The sequence below is a fragment of the Nicotiana tomentosiformis genome, chromosome 12, assembly GCF_000390325.3.
Source record: "Nicotiana tomentosiformis chromosome 12, ASM39032v3, whole genome shotgun sequence".
Lineage (NCBI taxonomy): Eukaryota > Viridiplantae > Streptophyta > Magnoliopsida > Solanales > Solanaceae > Nicotiana > Nicotiana tomentosiformis.
Window position 1 is genome coordinate 39,736,517 of NC_090823.1, and position 20,675 is coordinate 39,757,191.

The window sequence follows — 20,675 nt, forward strand, 5'->3', positions numbered from 1 at the left end:
TAATGTATTTGTTGAAAGTCTCTAAACTTAAAAATTGCACTAAACTAAAGAAAAACTACATCTTTTTTTTTTTTGAAATTTATTCTTTCTTTGTAAATGAAGATAAAACTTATACTAAAAATGTGACTCTTTTTATCATTTTTAATTTTTTTAAGTAAAACCTATAAAAGGTAAATTAAGAGCTAATATATGTAAATTGAACTTAAAAAATATTTACATATTAAAAAGTGGTGAGAAATTGAGATATGATCAAATATTAAGTGCTCACAGCATGCCCCTCTTTGCTTGGAAACATGAAGTACTTTCAGGCAAAGAAAGATGAGCGATATGACTAATTTTTGGCCATACCATTATTCAAAAGGAAAGAGATAAGAGAAAAGAGTGCAACCGAAACCTGGTTTTGGACGGCCTACATATCCCGGGTTATAAGGGAATCAGGTCGCGTGTAGTTCAAGGAAAAGGATGGAATGCTGAGTTGGAGAGTCGAGTAAGGTTCTATCGAGGCTCCGGCCTGTTGTCGTGTCATTACATCAAAATCAAAAGAGACTAAACAAGCCTATCAACAATGAGTTACAAGATTCATATCTATAAGTCTTCTATAACTTGATCTTGAGTCTTGACTGGTTCTTCACGCAAACTCTGATTTGAACCTTGATGCTCGCTAGCTGCAGGTGCCAGTTCATTCTTCTACGGCCTCTTCTGATGAAGAGGGAAAATGCAATGCTCATGACTTCAGTCATGTCTTGAGTAGTTCACATATTTTCATCTGCTTCTGCAATCTGGATTCACTTATTTTTGTTTTCTTTCCTTTATTTTGGATTGAAACTTCTTCTATTGGTCATCTCGAACCCGTGACTTGAGGTAAAACCTGCTCAGACACCAAAACAAACAAACGAAAGAAATGTTTCTGCCCCAGTTTTTACTAGAAAAATTTCATGAGTTATTTATAACAAAACTCTATACTACTTCATTATTGAAAGCAATAAAAGGTCAGGATTGGTGTACCCTGGAAAAACATGATTCTTTGGCAATGGTGTACCCTAATTGTCTAAATGGTACCTCAACTAAGGATTGATATACCTTATGTTGGGAAAATGCGATGGGGAATAATGTACCCTGATACTGGTAAGGAGACTAATGAGTTGAGACCCTATATCTAAAAATAAAATCAACTAAGGAGTGGAGACCCTATGTCAGAAAACACAACTAGGGATTGGTGTACCCTGATACTGGTGAGGAAAAGTAACCAAGGGTTGGTACCCTGTATTACGGAAAAAGAATGTAATCAGGGATTGGTACCTTATATTACTGAAATAAAAAGTAACCAGGGGTTGGCGCCCTATATTATTGAAGAAAAAATGTAACCAGGGGTTGGTGCCCTGTACTACTGAAAGGAAAAATGTAACCAGGGGTTGGTACCCTGTATTACTGAAAGAAAATTTAACCAGGAGTTAGTACCCTATATTACTGAAAAGGAAGTGTAACCAGGGGTTGGTACCCTGTATTATTGATGAAGTGCTGAGTCTCTGTAGGTGAAAAAGGTTATACCTGAATTAAGCAACGTAAAACAGCCTGAGCGAAGAGTACTTCTACCAGAAAAGATGAGCTGGATCCCCCTAGGCGAAATGGTTCTACCTGAGTTAAGCTACGTAAAACACCCTGAGCGAAGAGTACTTCTACTCGGAACTATGAGCTGGATCCCCCTAGGTGAAAAGGTTCTACCTGAGTTAAGCTATGTAAAACAGCCTGAGCGAAGAGTACTTCTACCCAGAAATATGAGCTAGATCCCCCTAGGCGAAAAGGTTCTACCTTGGTTAAGCAACGTAAAACAAGCATGAGCGAAGAGTACTTTTACTCGAAAATATGAGCTGGATCCCTTTAGACGAAAAGGTTCTACCTAGGTTAAGCTACATAAAACAGCCTGAGCGAAGAGTACTTCTACCCGAAAATAATGATCTGGATCCCCCTAGGCGAAAAGGTTCTACCTGAGTTAAGCTATGTAAAACAAGCATGAGTGAAGAGTACTTCTACCCGAAAATATGAGTTGGATCCCCCTAGGCGAAAAGGTTCTACTTGGGTTAAGCTATGTAAAACAACCTGAGCGAAGAGTAATTCTACCCGAAAAAAATGAGCTGGATCCCCTTAGGTGAAAAGGTTCTACCTGAGTTAAGCTATGTAAAACAGCCTGAGCGAAGAGTACTTCTACTCGGAACTATGAGCTGGATCCCCCTAGGCGAAAAGGTTCTACCTGGGTTAACTATGTAAAACATCCTGAACGAAGAGTACTTCTACCCGGAACTATGAGCTAGATCCCTGTCACGACCCAAAACTAACCCCTGTCGAGATGGCGCCTATTGTGGAACTAGGCAAGCCGACTCATTTCCAAAACAAAATGATATTTTCATTTCAAAGATAATTTCAAGGTTATTTAACATAAAACCTCCATTTAAAGAGTTCAAATCAAAGAAAAATAGAAGTGCGGAAAAGAAAAGCCCGACATCGGGGTGTCACTAGTCATGAGCATATACTACAATCTGTCTAACAATATCAAGGATAACTCAGCCCGAAAAATAGCTAAATATAACTAGATGAAGATAAGAGGGAGAAGAGCAGGGGCTGCGATCGCCAAACAGCTACCTTGCTATCTCCAAGAAAATCTGCAACCAGAACACTCAATAACCGCTACCGTATCCAACTACACCTGGATCTGCACACAAGGTGCAGGGAGTAACGTGAGTACACCGACTCAGTAAGTAACAACAATAAATAAAGTCTGAGCAGTAGTGACGAGCAATAAAGCATATAACGTTCATATCAGGAAATCTCAGTAAAATACCACATGCTCTTAAAAATCAGGATTTGAATCAAACATCTCGTTTAAACCCAGTTCCATTAAAAATCATTTAAAGACATTTTTCCAACAGTTTTTCAAACAAAGGCTCAATGCAAAGTGAGCAAAAAATGATGAAATCATAAACAGCCCCTCGGAAAAAACATCACTCATATACAGCCCCTCGGGCAAACCTCACAGTCACTCGTGCCACTCGGGCATACCTCACAATCACTCTTGCCACTCGGGCATACCTCACAATCACTCTTGCCTCTCGGGCATACCTCACAATCACTCTTACCTCCCAGTCACTCAGCACTCGGCACTCGCACTCAGTAGGTACCTGCGCTCACTGGGGGTGTGTACAGACTCCGGAGGGGCTCCTTTAGCCCAAGCGCTATAATCTGCATGGACAACTCACGTGCCATAATAATAAAGTATGTTGTAGGCGGGCAGCCCTGATCCACACTCATCCTCACAAATCAAGCCCTTGGCCTCACTCAGTCATAAAGTATGCTGCAGGCGGGCAGCCCCGATCCACACTCATCCTCCCAAATCAAGCCACTCGAGCATTTCAGTAAAACAGGGCATTCGGCCCAAAATATTTATATGCATCAAAATAGAATCATAAAACTGAGTTATGCGGTAAACAAGTATAAACATGACTGAGTATAGATTTTCAATCGAAAACAGTGAGAGGATGGCAAGAAACAGCCCCTAAGGGTCCAAACAACATTGGCGCAAGGCCCAAACATGGCATTCAGCCCAATTTACAGAAAATCTTTCTAAATCATAAAAGTATCAATGGTTTCAACAAAGTATGCAACTTTATAGTTGCTACGGGACGGACCAAGTCACAAATCCCCAACAGTGCACGCTCACACGCCTGTCACCTAGCATGTGCGTCACTTCAAAATAATAGAATGATACGAAATCCGGGGTTTCATACCCTCAGGACTAGATTTACAATCGTTACTTACCTCAAAACGTGAAACTTTTTACTCTGCTATGCCTTTGCCTCGCAAATCGGCCTCCGAATACCTCGAATCTAGTCACAAATAATTTGTTTCAGTCAATAAAATTCATTGGAATTAATTCCACAAGATAATAATGATTTTTCCATAAAAATCCAAAATTTAGCTCAAAAATCGCCCGTGGGGCCCACGTCTCGGAACCCGACAAAAGTTACAAAATCCGAAAACACATTCAACCACGAGTCTACCCATACCAATTTTACCAAAATCCGACCTCAACTCGACCCTCAAATCTACAAATTTTATTTCCAAATTTCTAAGTTCCAATCTCCGATTTACACCTCAAAATCATGTAATCTAGTCGGATTATTCGACGATAATTCAATATTATGGAGTAGAAATGATCACAAGGGACCTACCTCAAGTTTTCCTTGAAAATATATTAAAAATCGCCTCTCCTCAAGCCCCAATTTGTCAAAAATGGCAAATGGGATGAAGTCCCTGTTTTTATAATTCTGCCTAGACATCCTCGGTTTTGCCTCGATCTTGGCCTTCGATCGAGGTCCTCGATCCTGGTCCTCGGTCCTGCCCCTCAATTATGCCTTCGATCGTGGTCCTCGACTCTAGGCTTGATCATGGCTTCGATCGTGGCCCTCGACTCTGGTCTCGATCATGGCTTCGATCGTGGACCTCGACCCTGAGCTCGATCTGGGCTTCGATCGTGGCCCTCGACCCTGAGCTCGATCTGGGCTCACATCTGGGCTCGATTTCTGGGCAGAAGTAATTTCCAACAGAAGGAAATTGCAGCAGCTGTTCTAGTTCAATTTTTGATCCGTTAACCATCCGAAACTCACCCGCGGCCCTCGAGACCTCAACCAAATATACCAACAAGTCCTAAAACATCATACGAACTTAGTCGAATCCTCAAATCACCTCAAACAAACGCTAAAACCATGAATTATACCTCAATTCAAGCCTAATGAACTTTGAAATTTCTAATTTCTACAAACAACTCCGGAACCTATCAAATCACGTCCGATTGACCTCAAATTTTGCACACAAGTCCCAAATGACATAACAGAGGTATTCCAATTTTTAGAATCGGATTCCGACCCCGATATCAAAAAGTCAACCCCGGTCAAACTTTTCAAAAATAAAACTTTCGGCATTTCAAGCCTAATTCCTCTACGGACTTCCAAAAAATATTCCGGACACGCACCTAAGGCCAAAATCACCATACGGAGCTATTGGAATCATCAAAATTCAAATCCTAGGTCGTTTACACATAGGAACATATCCGGTCCACTTTTCTAACTCAATTTTTTAATTATGAGACTAAGTGTCTCATTTCACTCCGAGTTCCTTCCGGACTCGAACCCACTAACCCAATATAACATAATATAGCTGCATAACACCAAAAAGAAGTAGGAATGGGGAAAATGGGGTTATAACTCTCGAATCGACCGGCTGGGTCGTTACATCCTCCCACTTTTAAACATCCGTTCGTCCTCGAACGGGTCTAGAAACATACATGGAGTCTCGAATAGGCGTGGATATCTGCTCCGCATCTCTCGCTCGGTCTCCCAGGTGGCCTCCTCCACAGGCTCACCCCTCCATTGCACCTTCACTGAAGCTATATCCTTTGACCTCAACCTTCGAACCTGCCGATCCAAAATAGCCACCGGCTCCACATCATAAGTCATATCACCCTCCAACTGAACCGTGCTAAAATCCAAAACATGGGACGGATCTCCAATATACTTCCGGAGCATCGAAACATGAAACACTGGATGCACACTCGACAAGCTGGGTGGCAAGGCAAGCTTATAAGCCACCTCTCCTATCCTCTGAAGCACCTCAAAAGGCCCAATGAATCTGGGGCTCAACTTGCCCCTCTTCCCAAACCTCATAACACCCTTCATGGGTGATACCTTCAGCAAAACCTTCCCCCCAACCATAAAAGACACATCACGGACCTTCCTATCTGCGTAGCTCTTCTGCCTAGACTGCGTCGTGCGAAGCCGCTCCTGAATGAATTTCATCTTATCTAATGCGTCCTGGACCAAGTCTGTACCTAAGAGCCTAGCCTTACCCGGCTCAAACCATCCAACCGGAGATCTACACCTCCTCCCATACAAAGCCTCGTACGAAGCCATTTGAATACTCGACTGATAACTGTTGTTATATGCAAACTCCGCGAGTGGCAGAAACTGGTCCGATGAATCCCCAAAGTCAATGACACAAGCACGCAACATGTCCTCCAATATCTGAATAGTGCGCTGGGACTTCCCGTCCGTCTGAGGGTGAAAAGCTGTGCTTAACTCAACCTGAGTACCCAACTCTCGCTGCATGGCCCTCCAAAACTGCGATATGAACTGAGTACCCCTATCTGAAATGATGGAAACTAGGACACCATGCAGGCGAACGACCTCTCGGATGTAAATCTCAGCCAACCGCTCTGAAGAGTAAGTAGTACCAACTGGAATGAAGTGCGCGGACTTGGTCAGCCGATCCACAATAACCCAAATAGCGTCAAACTTCCTCGAAGTCCGTGGGAGCCCAACTACAAAGTCTATAGTGATCCGCTCCCACTTCCACTCTGGGATGTCTAACCTCTGAAGCAAGCCACCCGGTCTCTGATGCTCATACTTAACCTGCTGACAGTTTAGACACCGAGCCACAAACCCAACTATATCCTTCTTCATCTGCCTCCACCAATAGTGCTGCCTCAAATCCTGGTACATCTTCGCGGCACCCGGATGGATGGAATACCACGAGCTGTGGGCCTCCTCAAGAATCAGCTCTCGAAGCCCATCTACATTAGGCACACATATCCGGCCCTATATTCTCAGCACCCCATCATCACCAATAGTCACATCACCTCTCCGAACCCTGTCCTGAAGAGCGAGAAATGAGGGTCATCATACTGACGCTCCCTGATACGGTCATATATAGAAGACCTGGAGACCACACAAGCTAATACCCGACTAGGCTCCGAAATATCCAATCTGACAAGCTGGCCTGCCAAGGTCTGAACATCTAATGCCAAAGGTCTCTCTGCTGCTGGAAGATATGCTAAACTCCCCAAACTCTCTGCCCGACGACTGAAAGCATCGGCCACCTCATTGGCCGTCCCCAGATGGTACAAAATAGTGATATCATAGTGCTTAAGAAGCTCCAACCATCTCCGCTGACGCAAATTAAGATCCTTCTACTTTAACAGATACTGTAGACTCCGGTGATCAGTATAGATCTCACAATGAACCCCACACAAATAATGACGCCAAATCTTCAAGGCGTGAACAATGGCTGCTAACTCAAGATCATGGATAGTATAGTTCTTCTCATGGGTCTTCAACTGGCGCGAGGCATAGGCAATCACCCTACCCTCCTGCATCAAAACATAACTAATGCCTATTCTCGAGGCATCACAATACACGGTGTAAGAACCTGAAGCTAATGGCAAAATTAACACTGAGTTGTGGTCAAAGCAGTCTTGAGCTTCTGAAAGCTCTCCTCGCATTCATCCGACCACCTGAATGGAGCACCATTTTGGGTCAATTTGGTCAAGGGCGATGCAATAGATGAAAATCCCTCCACAAAGCGACGGTAGTAACCCGCCAAACCAAGAAAGCTCATAATCTCTGTGGTTGAGGACGGTCTGGGCCAATTCTGCACCGCCTCTATCTTCTTCGGATCCACCTGAATACCCTCACTGGACACCACATGTCCCAAGAATGCTACTGAACTGAGCCAAAACTCACATTTAGAGAACTTTACAAAAAGCTTCTCCTCCCTCAATCTCTGCAATACAACCCTCAAATACTGAGCGTGCTCTTCCTGGCTACGAGAGTACACCAGGATGTCGTCAATGAATACAATGACGAATGAGTCCAAATAGGGCTGGAATACACTGTTCATCAGATGCATAAACCTACTGGGGCATTGGTCAGCCCAAAAGACATCACCAAGAACTCATAATGGCCATATCGGGTTTTGAAAGTTGTCTTGAGAATATCTGAATCCCGAATCTTCAGCTGGTGATAACCGGACCTCAAATCAATCTTGGAGAACACCCTCGCTCCCTGAAGTTGGTCGAATAAATCATCAATACAAGGCAAAGGATACTTGTTCTTGACTGTGACCTTGTTTAACTGCCTGTAATCAATACACATTCTCATGGAACCATCCTTCTTTTTCACAAATAGAACCGGTGCACCCCAAGGTGGCACACTAGGCTGAATAAACCCCTTATCAAGGAGTTCCTGAAGTTGTTCTTTCAATTCCTTCAACTCCGCCGGTGCCATACGATACGATATAATAGAAATGGGCTGAGTGCCTGGCACCAAATCAATATCGAAGTCAATATCTCTGTCAGGCGGCATGCCCGGCAAGTCTGCAGGAAACATATCCGAAAAATCACGTACCACCGGAAGAGAATAAATGACAGGAGTCTCTGCACTAACATCCCTCACAAAAGCCAAATAAGATAGGCAACCGTTCTCAACCATGCGCTGAGCCTTCAAATATGAAATCACCCTACTTGGTACATAATCTACAGAACCGCTCCACTCAACCCTCAAAATTCCCGGCATAGCCAACGTCACCGTCTTAGCGTGACAATCTAGAACAGCATGATATGGAGATAACCAATCCATACCCAATATCACATCAAAGTCAACCATACTGAGCAACAATAGATCTACTCGGGTCTCCAAACCCCCAATTATCACCGCACATGACCGATATACGCGGTCCATAATAACAGTATCGCCCACAGGAGTAGATACATGTACAGATGAAACTAAGGACTCACGGGGCATATCCAAAAAATGAGCGAAACACGAGGAAACATATGAATACGTGGAACCAGGGCCAAATAATACCGAGGCATCTCTGTGACAAACTGAGATAATACCTGTAATCACAACATCTGAAGCAATAGCATTTGGTCTGGAAAGGAGACCATAGAAATGGGCCTGACCACCCCCTGATCTGCCTCCCCCTCTAGGGCGACCCCTAGTTGACTGACCTTCACCCCGAGCTGACAGGGGGGATGGTGAGGTAGCTGGTGATATAGTCAGAGGCTGACTCTTTTGCTGAGATAGACCTCCATGACGACGAGGACACTGCCTCCATATATGCCCAAGCTCCCCACACTCAAAACAACTCCCTGGTGCTGGCGGCGGAAACTGAAGGGAACCCCTAGCACCGGAATGACTGGTAGAAGAACCTGGCATAGAAGAGCCCTGAATGGGTGGAGCACGGGACGAAAACTGGAAGTGCACTAAGAGATGAGTGGCCCTGATGAGAAGTGTGAGAACCATGGCAAGATGATGCACCCCGATGAAATGGTCGAGCTGACTGAGCCTGTCTGAAATGACGACCTCTACCGTGCTAGAACTGACTCCCAAAAGGAGCACCGCTAAATTCACCCTGACCACGAGGCCTCTTGGCCTCCCGCTCAACCCTCTCCTGATCGTGAACTATCTCAATCTGCCGAGCAATGTCGATAACCTCATCAAAGGTAGCACCCGAAACCCGCTCCCTGATCATGAGCAATTGTAGCTGATAAGTGAGCCCATCAATAAACCTCATGATCCTCTCTCTATCCGTGGGAACCAACCAGATAGCATGACGGGCCAACTCGGAGAACCGTATCTCATACTGCATCACAGACATATCACCCTGGTGGAGCCGCTCAAACTGTCTACGCAGCTTCTCTCTGCGGGATCGAAGCACGAACTTCTCCAAAAAGACCATGGAGAACTGCTGCCAAGTAAGGGGTGCTGCGCCAACAGGCCTACGCCTCTCGTAAGTCTCCCACCATCTGAGTGCAGCCCTAGGAAACTGAAAGGTAGTAAATGAGACCCCACAAGTCTCCAAAATACCAGCAGTACGGAGTATCCTCTAACACATGTCCAAAAGGTCCTGAGCATCCTCTCTCTCTGTGCCACTGAAAGGTGGTGGCTAAAGTCTCCCAAACCTCTCCAACCTACGCTGATCATCCTCAGGCATAGCAGGAACCACATAATCCTGAGCAATAGTAACCGGTTAGGCTGGTGGTGCCTCTGGTGTCTGAAGTCCCTGAATAACCTGCTTGGGTGTATGAGCAACGAGAGTCTGAGTGCCTCCCTGGCCTGAGAAGTAGTTGCGGCCGTCGAAATAGAGACCGCCAGAGCAAGGCCAGTACACGCTATCAGAATCTGAGCTAAGGCCTCCTGAAGGCCTGGAATCACAATAGGCACATGTGGTGCCTGAGCTGGTACATCAACAACTAGAACTTGGTCCTCATCTGGGACAACCGGTGGATCTATAGGTACTGCCCCAACTGTTGTACGGGCTACACCTCTGCCCCTACCACGGCCTCTACCGCAGCCTCAGCCTCTCGCGGCCATGGCTGGTGGTACTGGTGGCTGGCCCTCCTGACCGGTAGTACGAGTCCTCACCATCTGTGAGAGAATGAAACAACATATGTTTAGTTACTAGAATCAACAGATTCGCACGATAAGAATTCAAGAATGTGGAGTTTCCTAAAGGTTCTGCAGCCTCCTGAAGATAAGTACAGACGTCTCCGTACAGATCCGTAAGACTCTACTAAACTCGCTCATGACTCGTGAGACCTATGTAACCTAGGCTCTGATACCAATCTGTCACGACCCAAAACTAACCCCTATCGTGATGGCGCCTATCGTGGAATTAGGCAAGCCGACTCATTTCCAAAACAAAATAATATTTTCATTTCAAAGATAATTTCAAGGTTATTTAACATAAAACCTCTACTTAAAGAGTTCAAATCAAAGAAAAATAGAAGTGCGGAAAAGAAAAGTCCGACATCGGGGTGTCACAAGTCATGAGCATATACTACAGTCTGTCTAACAATATCAAGGTTAACTCAGCCGGAAAAATAGCTAAATACAACTAGAGGAAGATAAGAGGGAGAAGAGCAGGGGCTGCGATTGCCAAACAGCTGCCTTGCTATCTCCAAGAAAATCTGCAACCAGAACACTCAATAACCGCTACCGTGTCCAGCTACACCTGGATCTGCACACAAGGTGTAGGGAGTAACATGAGTATGCCGACTCAGTAAGTAACAATAATAAATAAATACTGAGCAGTAGTGAAGAGCAATAAAGCATATAAAGTTCATATCAGGAAATCTCAGTAAAATACCACATGCTCTTAAAAATTAGGATTTGAATCAAACATCTCGTTTAAACCCAGTTCCAGTAAAAATCATTTACAGACATTTTTCCAACAGTTTTTCAAACAAAGGCTCAATGCAAAGGTGAGCAAAAAATGATGAAATCATAAACAGCCCCTCGGGCAAAACATCACTCATATACAGCCCATCAGGCAAACCTCACAGTCACTCGTGCCACTTGGGCATACCTCACAATCACTCTTGCCACTCGGGCATACATCACAATCACTCTTGCCTCTCGGGCATACCTCATAATCACTCTTGCCTCCCAGTCACTCGGCACTCGCACTCAGTAGGTACATGCGCTCACTAGGGGTGTGTACAGACTCCGGAGGGGCTCCAGCGCTATAATCTGCACGGACAACTCACGTGCCATAATAATAAAGTATGTTGCAGGCGGACAGCCCCGATCCACACTCATCCTCACAAATCAGGCCCTCGGCCTCACTCAGTCATAAAGTATATTGCAGGCGGGCAGCCCCGATCTACACTCATCTTCACAAATCAAGCCACTCGGGCATTTTAGTAAAACAGGGCATTCAGCCCAAAACATTTATATGCATCAAAATAGAGTCATAAAACTGAGTTATACGGTAAACAAGTATAAACATGACTGAGTATAGATTTTTTAATCAGTTTGGTTTGACTTTTCGGTTTGGTACGATTTTTCGGTTCGATTTGTACACCCCTACTCAAATCTACAAATCTTATTTCCAAATTTCTTAAGTTCCAATCTCCGATTTACACCTCAAAATCATATAATCTAGTCGGATTATTCGATGATAATTCAATATTATAGAGTAGAAATGATCACAAGGAACCTATCTCAAGTTTTCCTTGAAAATATATCAAAAATCGCCTCTCCTCAAGCTCCAATTTGTCAAAAATGGCAAATGGGACGAAGTCCCTATTTTTATAATTCTGCCCAGATATCCTTGGTTTTGCCTCGATCTTGGCCTTCGATCGAGGTCCTCGATCCTGGTCCTCGGTCCTGCCCCTCGATTATGCCTTCGATTGTGGCCCTCAACTCTGGGCTCGATCATGGCTTCGATCGTGGCCCTCGACTTTGGGCTCGATCATGGCTTCGATCATGGCCCTCGACCCTGAGCTCGATCTGGGATCACATCTGGGCTCGATTTCTGGGCAGAAGCAATTTCCAACAGAAGGAAATTGCAGCAGTTGTTCTAGTTTAATTTTTGATCCGTTAACCATCCGAAACTTACCCGAGGCCGCCAGGACCTCATCCAAATAAACCAAATAAACCAACAAGTCCTAAAATATCATACGAATTTAGTCGAATCCTCAAATCACCTCAAACAACGCTAAAATCATGAATTACACCCCAATTCAAGCCTAATGAACTTTGAAATTTCTAATTTCTACAAACAACTCCGGAACCTATCAAATCATGTCCGATTGACCTCAAATTTTCACACAAGTCCCAAATGACATAGCAGAGGTATTCCAATTTTTAGAATCGGATTCCGACCCCGATATCAAAAAGTCAACCCCCCGGTCAAATTTCTCAAAAATAAAACTTTCGGCATTTCAAGCCTAATTCCTCTACGGACTTTCAAAAAATATTCTGGACACGCATCTAAGACAAAAATCACCATACGTAGCTATTGAAATCATCAAAATTCAAATCCAAGGTCGTTTACACATAGGTCCATATCCGGTCCACTTTTCTAACTCAATTTTTCAATTATGAGACTAAGTGTCTCATTTCACTTCGAGTTCCTTCCGGACTCGAACCCACTAACCAGATATAAGATAATATAGCTGAATAACACCAAAAAGAAGTAGGAATGGGGAAAACGGGGTTATAACTCTCGAAACGACTGGCTGGGTCGATACATCCCCTAGGCGAAAAGGTTCTACCTAAATTAAGCTACGTAAAACATCCTGAGCGAAGAGTACTTCTACCATGAACTATGAGCTGGATCCCCCTAGGCAAAAAGGTTCTACCTGGGTTAAGCTACGTAAACAATCCTGAGCGAAGAGTGCTTCTACCCGGAACTATGAGCTGGATCCCCATAGGCAAAAATGTTCTACCTGGGTTAAGCTACGTAAAACAACCTGAGCGAAGAGTACTTCTACCCGAAACTATGTGTTGGATCCTCCTAGGCGAAATGGTTCTACCTAAGTTAAGCTACGTAAAACATCCTGAGTGAAGAGTAATTCTACCCGGAACTATGAGCTGGATCCCCCTAGGCGAAAAGGTTCTACCTGGGTTAAGCTACGGAAATGATCTGTATAAACAATAGTGATGCATGTGAAAATAAAAGAAAATAGATATTTTGTGGAAACTTACCTTTGGTGATATTCTTCCTTTAGGAATCGCCATTCTGCACTGCTTTGTTCCTACTTCAAACAAAGAAAAATTGTGAGTTTTAAAAGTGGTGGTCGGTTTGTGTCCTTGATGTCTTTGGCAGCTTGGCTTTGTGCCCATTCGCTTCAGAAAGACCGACTGTATTGGTAGTTGGCTACATTGCTAGTAGACTCTGTTGTTACTTTCAAGAGACTTTTGCTCTCTATACCAACCGTGATTGTGTTTGTGGCTCAATCAGCCTTATCCCAACTAGAGATCTTTACTTAGGTGAACTTTTCTGATATCTTGAATGGCTTCTTGCTTTTTGAGATATTTGTTTGTCAGAGAGAATTGCAACTGGGTATGTGCCTTTTGCATGATGTGCACACTTCATAGTCTCAGTTCAGTACTACAGGGAACCCGTAATCAATCTTGCAGTCTGTTCTTTGATTGTTTTTGACAAGTAGGCAGACAGAAATATCTTTCGGGGGAACCTTTGTACTGCACGAATCCTCAAGACATGTCAACTGTAACAACTGTGTGTGCATGTTACTTCTCCGATAATGTTATCTTGAATATTCTTGCCAGAATTTATTTTGTGCTACTGAAAAGCTGGTAGTAGATTTTGAAATCCTTTCTTACTTGTTTTAACAAAGACTGACTCAAAGCAAAGGATATAATGATGCAAAGAAACAATATTAACAAGAGATCCCTTCATTAGGAAGGAAAGAAGGCAGTTTTTTTTATATATATATAAAGAAGGAAAAGGCTTTTTTTTTTTAATGAGGTAACTAGCCATAATGGTCATGACATGCATTTTGGACTCAACGGCCTGATCTATCAAACTAATCTAATCATTCCTTTCGTTATTCCTTCGAACTTTGAAGTCGGGCTTATTTGTGTTAATTCTTTGCATCAGTTTCATGACTTACTTTCGTCTAGTGGTGCCCCGAGAGATCTTCACCAACAAGTATCTCTCATTTATTTATCTTCTACTTACCGTCGTCTTACAGTGCCAGCGAGGGTTTTCACTAGTAAGACTCTCTCATTTATTTATCTCTACTTACCGTTGTCTTACAGTGCCTGTGAGGGTTTTCACTAGCAAGACTCTTTTTTTTTCTTGATTCCTTGAGTGAAAACCATGAACATGTCCTCCATATGACAACTATTGCTCATTGCGGATTTCCCTTGGCATTCTCCAAATTGATCAGGAGGTCTTGTTTGGAAGGCTTTTGGATATGGTTAGAAAGAAAGGACAGCATGAAGCCTTAAAGTAGACTCAATATGATGGGTTTTACACTTACAACTCTTGCAATTGACTATTTCAAAAAAACTAAAATAAACTCATGCCCCAGTTTTAGATACTGGATTTTTTTTATTTTTTTTAAATTCTTATTTGGTTGGACCGAACCGTGTAAGGCTGCCTACATATCTCAGGTCAAACGTAGTTCAAACATCTAACCCAACTATTTTTTTTTTATCTTTCTTTCTTTTTTCTTTCTTTTTTTCTCTTTTTTTTTCTTTTCTTCTTTTTTTCTTTTTTTTTTCAAAACAAGTTGCCCCAGCTTTTATTTCCTTGAGGCATGGAACTTAGACTATTATTTTTTGGACTTTTGACTCTAGACTTGATTCCAAGAAGGGAGGGGGGGTTAAAATTATAACATAGGCTCAAAAGGTATAACAAATGGTATAAAGTATTTGGATAGCAGAAAAATGGGCCTCCTAGCCTCAAGAACGCCAAACATATTATCTCTTCGCAATCATGACATTGATAAACATGTTGTCTTCTGGGTCTTGTCCAGCGTAAAGTTATATGAGCAATAATTTCCTCGTAAGGAATGACCCTTGTCAATTTAGGTGACCTTTCTTTCTTAATATGGAAGTGTGCATTTCGATAATGATTGATTCGTTTCAAATTATCTGTATTGCACCTTATTTTGAAAAATACTTTTTATCTTTTAGTGCTAAACAAACTTCAACCTATCTGATCATCCTTAAGTCCGATCTTCACAACAATTCATAGGTAGAGATCCTTAACCTACATGGGTATGACTGCTTTGGTTCCACGTATATTTGGCTTATACTTATTTTCCAAATGTTTCATGTCTTTATTCATCTTCAAAAGTGTCTCTTTCTCACTTATCCAATTCAAGACTAAATCAGTTTTCTAAGATCTGGCCGAAAATTCCGCATGCATGTCATGTCACTAGAACTAGCGTGAAAAGAACTATGTACAAAATGGACACAAAATGACTGACTATTTTTTATTGAATAAATGATAGTAGGGTCTGATAACATAAAAAGAAGAAGAAAACATGATAAAATAAACTACCATGACTCCTCCCCGGCTGAAAGAGGAGTGAATTTTCAATTACTAAGCGACATCTTAGCCAGAGACTTGCACATCAACATTACTATGGTATTCACTAATTTTGATTGCTTTGTAATCAACATTCAATTTTTGACTTTTTGATCAAAACAAAGCATGTCCTGTTGCTCAAACCTGGTAAAAGTTAACCAATGTTTGCCTCTATTTTTCACCACCAAACTGTCTACTTGCCTTTTCGTGACCTTAGTTGGATCAACAATAGCAGTGCTTATTCCCTTGGTTGAGAAGATGATAAAGTGATCCTGGATTGTTTTCGTAATTCACCATTGCAAACCAACAAACCAACCACCTTTAACTAGCTTTTATTTCAAAACAACAAGTACGTTAGAATGAACACACTCTTATTCTCTTTCTTCTTATTTTTTTTTCTTTTCTTTTTTTAACTTTTATTTTTCAAAATCATTCGATCGAACCTGATGTGGGTTGCCTACGTATCATGTGGGAACATGAATCAGATCTTGCGTAGTTCGGGAAGATCATAAATAAAATAGATAAAATAACTTTTTTTTTCATATACAATTAATCCGACAAAATCTCCTAGCAACGAAAATATTTTTAATTTTTTTTTTATGATTTTATTTTTGGGTATTGGTGAAAGAAAGACTTCTAAAGAAGAAAGAAAATATTTTTGGATTTTGAATTTTTTTTTTTTTTAAATTTCAAAAGAAAGAAAGTATTTTTTTTGGATTTTGATTTTTTTGTTTTTTGAATTTTGGGAGAAAGACTTTTTTTTTAAAAGGAAGAAAATATTTTTGGATTTTTGGATTTGACGTCTCAAAGAAAAACTTCTAAAGAAGGAATTAAAGGAAAATATATTTTTGGATTTTTTAAAATTTGGGCCCGGAACCGATGAGGTTTGCCTACGTATCTCACATCCGGTGAGAATCAGACTCGCGTAGTTCGGTGAAACCAACTATTTTTTTCTTTTTTTTTAAATTTTTAGGAAAATTAATCTTTAAAAATCATACACACTAGACCATATCATTTTTTTTCTTTCTTGTTTTTCTCTGTTCATTCAACTGATTTATGCTAAAGTTGGTCAACATACAAGTCTCCCAAATAATGCAACAAGTAGCACATAACATGACATAATGGTCTTAACAAGGTACCTGTCCTAAAACAGAACTCGACCCCTGTGCCGACCCCTGCTAAGTCAAATGCACGTGATGCAAATAAAGCGAACCTACTAGGGATATCCGACATGAGGTTTGTTCTTCTAGGTTTAAATTTTAGTGGAGAAGGTATCTAGACAGGCTTACTCGAGTGAACAACTTAAGTCGAGGAGGGTCAGCGTACCAGTAGTATTGCTTTCCGGCTTAGCTGGTGGTGCTCCCCTCCTAAAATATGTATGACTAAAATCCTTCACCGGGTGACAAGCACCTCGCCTATCTCGAAGAAAGTGGGCTATGTCAAGCAAATGCCCAATTTAATTTCAAGAAGACTCAGAGGGGTGCATGAGAAGACAGTTTATATGTACATTTCAACAATATCAAAGCGGTAAAAAGCACTCAAGTAGCACATTAAGCCCAAGTAAAATCACAGTACATACAAAAATTAATAAAGCCAAATAAAGTCAATGTACAAGCTCGAATTCTTGAGAGTCCCCAACAGGGTCGCCAGAGCTGTCACACACCTTTTTTCCACCCCCAAAAGATATAGATATATATATATATATATATATATATATATATATATATATATATATATATATATATATATATATATATATGTGTGTGTGTGTGTGTGTGTGTGTGTGTGTGTGTGTATATATTGTTGTGGGTTAAAGAGTTTTTTCAATTAAAGTGACAAGTTTTTGATAAGGATTATTTAATTTACAGAGTCGCCACTTGGAATTGAGTTTTTGGGTGTTCTAAGTCACCTTTTATTTGAATCCCTATTCAAAGAAAGATTTGACTCTTTTATTATTGGTCTACGAAAACAAAGTTCGGGTAATGAATTCAGTTGACCGGGGAGAAGGTGTAAGGCATTCCCCGAGTCTCGTGGTTCTAGCACGGTCGCTTTATTGACTACAACTTGGCTTGAATTAATTTTGGACGAACTGTGATTTATTAGCTTTCATGTTTTATCTATCCGCTTTTATTTCTTGATTATTCATAATTATGAAATTATCTTGAAACGAATCATATATATGTATATTCATTTTGTTTGGTATGTCAAAGTCATGTCACGCGTACGTGTACACAATTAATAATATTTATTATTTATTAGATTTTTTTGTCAAAATCACGTAAACGCGTACCTTGATTTATTTTTGGGATCATGATTATGGCACGCGAACGTATACATAATCTGGTAGATTTGTTACGAGCGTGTCTAAAGGCATAGTAGTGATTTTTGTAGTAATTCGGCGTTCTTGGTTATTGAGGAAACATGCCAGTGTTCAACTAAAGCCTAAAGATCAATACAACTTATTTCAAACCCAAACCTTCTCCTATCCCAAGCTTACATTAGATTTTCTAATACCAGTGGCCTATCCGTTCGGCCCAAATCCTTTACCAACTAATCTACTCATCTTCTTTGTTGTTTTTCTTTTTTCTTTTTGGTTTAGATCTAATAAATAAACAATATTACTATTACTACACATGATATAAGATTCATAAAACTAAACAATATAAAACTATTGAACATATTCATGATTTTAAGCCCACTTGCCACCACATAAAAAAAACAAGAATATCATCTAAATTAAAATCATAATGCAAATAACATTTCAGTAAATATCATTGAACCAGGAAGCAGAAATGTTAAAAGAGAAAAAAAATAACCTTGTATTAGATGAAGACTCCAATTTGACGTATATTAGGCAGGCATTTGTCCAAAAGCAAAAGAAAGAAAACAGGATATGGACTGAAAATATTCTCCTAAAATCCTCAATGAACTCAAACTGGAAATCTCGCCAATGACAGAAACCTTGAACGCCCAGAAAATGCCATTGTTTTAGGTGAAAAGAGGTTGTTTAATGGCTTATATTTGGTCCCTCTCGTGGTTGTTCGGTAACAGCGATGCATCTATTTTCTAGTGGTTTTAAGGTTATTTTAATGGAGTGTTTTAATGGAGTTTTACATGATTTTGGGGCTGGTTTTCAGATCTTCCTTTAACTGGAATTTTGGTGGTATTTATTGGAAGAGATGAGGTAAGGAAGATGAGTGTATGATTAGGAAGAAAAGAGGAAAACATCTCCCCCTGTTTTCGTGTGTCCCACTTTTTCCTCTTCCCTACCCTATGTGAGATGAGTCTTTTTATTTATTATGTGAGTGGAGAGTGTGTAAATTGGAAAGCAAAACAAAAAGAGTGTGTGTGCTGGTGTGGGCATGTGAGTGACGTGAGTGGAGGGAATCTTTTGGGTAAGACAAAGTTTGTTACTAAATTCATATCCAAAAAATGATTTATTTTCTTTTTGCTTTGTTTTTTCTTTAAACAATGGATAATGAATAAAAGGTAAAATTAATATTCCTACTAAATCAAAATAACAAGGTAAAAGTACTACATACTTAATGTATTTGTTGAAAGTCTCTAAACTTAAAAATTGCACTAAACTAAAGAAAAACTACATGTCACGATCCAAAATCCATTAAAGGTCGTGATGGCGCCGGACACCGCGGTCAGACAAAACAAAAATAAATACTTAATTTGGTTTTTTTTTTATTTCTAAAATCATATTTATAACGACCCGGTCGGTCGTTTTGAGAGTTAGAGCCCCGATCCCCTAATAACTGCTTCCCCCGTATCTTTTTCTGCTATTGTGACTTACCGGGAGGCTTTATTTTAGTTTTTGGAAGTGTTTAGGATACTTAGTCCCTAAATGAAGGTTTAAGACTTAGGATTGGCACCGTAGTCAGAACTGTGTCGTCGATTCCGTTAGCTCTGTTGGGTGATTTTGGGCTTAGGAGCGTATCTAGATTGTGTTTTGGAGATCTGTAGCTCATTTAGGCTTGAAATGGCGAAAGTCAAATTTTTTGAGTTTTGGACCGGTAGTGAAATTTTTGATATCGAATTCGGATTCTAATTTCGGAAGTTGGAATATGTCTGTAGGGTTGAATATGACTTGTGTGCAAAGTTTGGGGTCAATCGGACATGGTTTGATAGGTTTCGGCATCGGTTGTAGAATTTGGAAATTCTAAGTTTGAATCGGAGGATGCTTCGTGATTTTAGCGTTGTTTGATGTGGTTTGAAGGCTCGATTAAGTTCGTATAGTGTTTTAGGATTTGGTTGGTATATTTGGTTGAGGTCCCGGGGGCCTCGGGTGTGTTTCGGATGCTCAACGGGATGAAATTTGGACTTATGCAATTGCTGAAGATCTCTGGTTGCTGGTGTTTTCACATCTGCGGTTGGGGAACCGCAGGTGCGGACTCGCACGTGCGCAAGATCAGGCGTAGAAGCGGTTTGGAAGGAGGATCTCAAGGATCGCAGGTGCGAGGTAACATTCTGCATCTGCGATGCCCGCATATGCGACCCTGGAGCGCAGGTGCGAAGAGAGAGTGCAAAAGCGGACCAGTATCCGTAGGTGCACACGCGCAGGTGCGGCCACTTTCTCGCAGAAGCGGTCCCAGGTTCCTTAAGTCATTTCTATACCTGCGATGGAATTTCCGCATGTGCGGTGCCGCAGGTGCGATGGATAGGTCATAAGAGCGAATTTGCTGGGTAGAAAAGAAAAAAATTCGAGGGTTTGATTCATTTCTCCATTTGTGGACTTGGGAGATCGGAAATTGGCTATTTTTTGAAGGATATTTAGAGAGAGCTTTGGGGTAACGATTCCTAACTTGATTTTGATCATATTTCATTAATCTATTGTTGTTTTCTTCATTTAATTATGGAATTTGGGTGAGAAAGTTAGGAGAATGGGGGAAAGGTTCTCCAACCGAATTTCTGAGTTTTGAGTGGGATTTAGACATCGGATTTGGATAATTTTGGTACGAGTGATCTCGTGAGTAAATGAATGTTCATAT

The 20,675-nt window shown here is 41.3% G+C and overlaps 1 protein-coding gene across 2 annotated transcripts; it reads right to left on the reverse strand.

Annotated features, from left to right (window-relative positions):
- Window positions 1–878: 878 nt before the first annotated feature.
- Window positions 879–19,279, reverse strand: LOC138903560 (uncharacterized). Of its 2 annotated transcripts, XM_070191907.1 has the most exons (3): window positions 18,495–19,279; window positions 13,323–13,372; window positions 879–10,848 (listed from the first exon to the last, which is right to left on the reverse strand). In XM_070191907.1, the coding sequence occupies exon 3, from the start codon at window positions 9,129–9,131 to the stop codon at window positions 7,725–7,727; it is 1,407 nt and encodes a 468-aa protein (XP_070048008.1). In that variant the 5' UTR covers window positions 9,132–10,848; window positions 13,323–13,372; window positions 18,495–19,279; the 3' UTR covers window positions 879–7,724. The 2 variants fall into 2 exon arrangements, with proteins under 2 accessions (XP_070048008.1, XP_070048007.1); XM_070191906.1 differs by lacking the exon at window positions 13,323–13,372.
- Window positions 19,280–20,675: the final 1,396 nt, after the last annotated feature.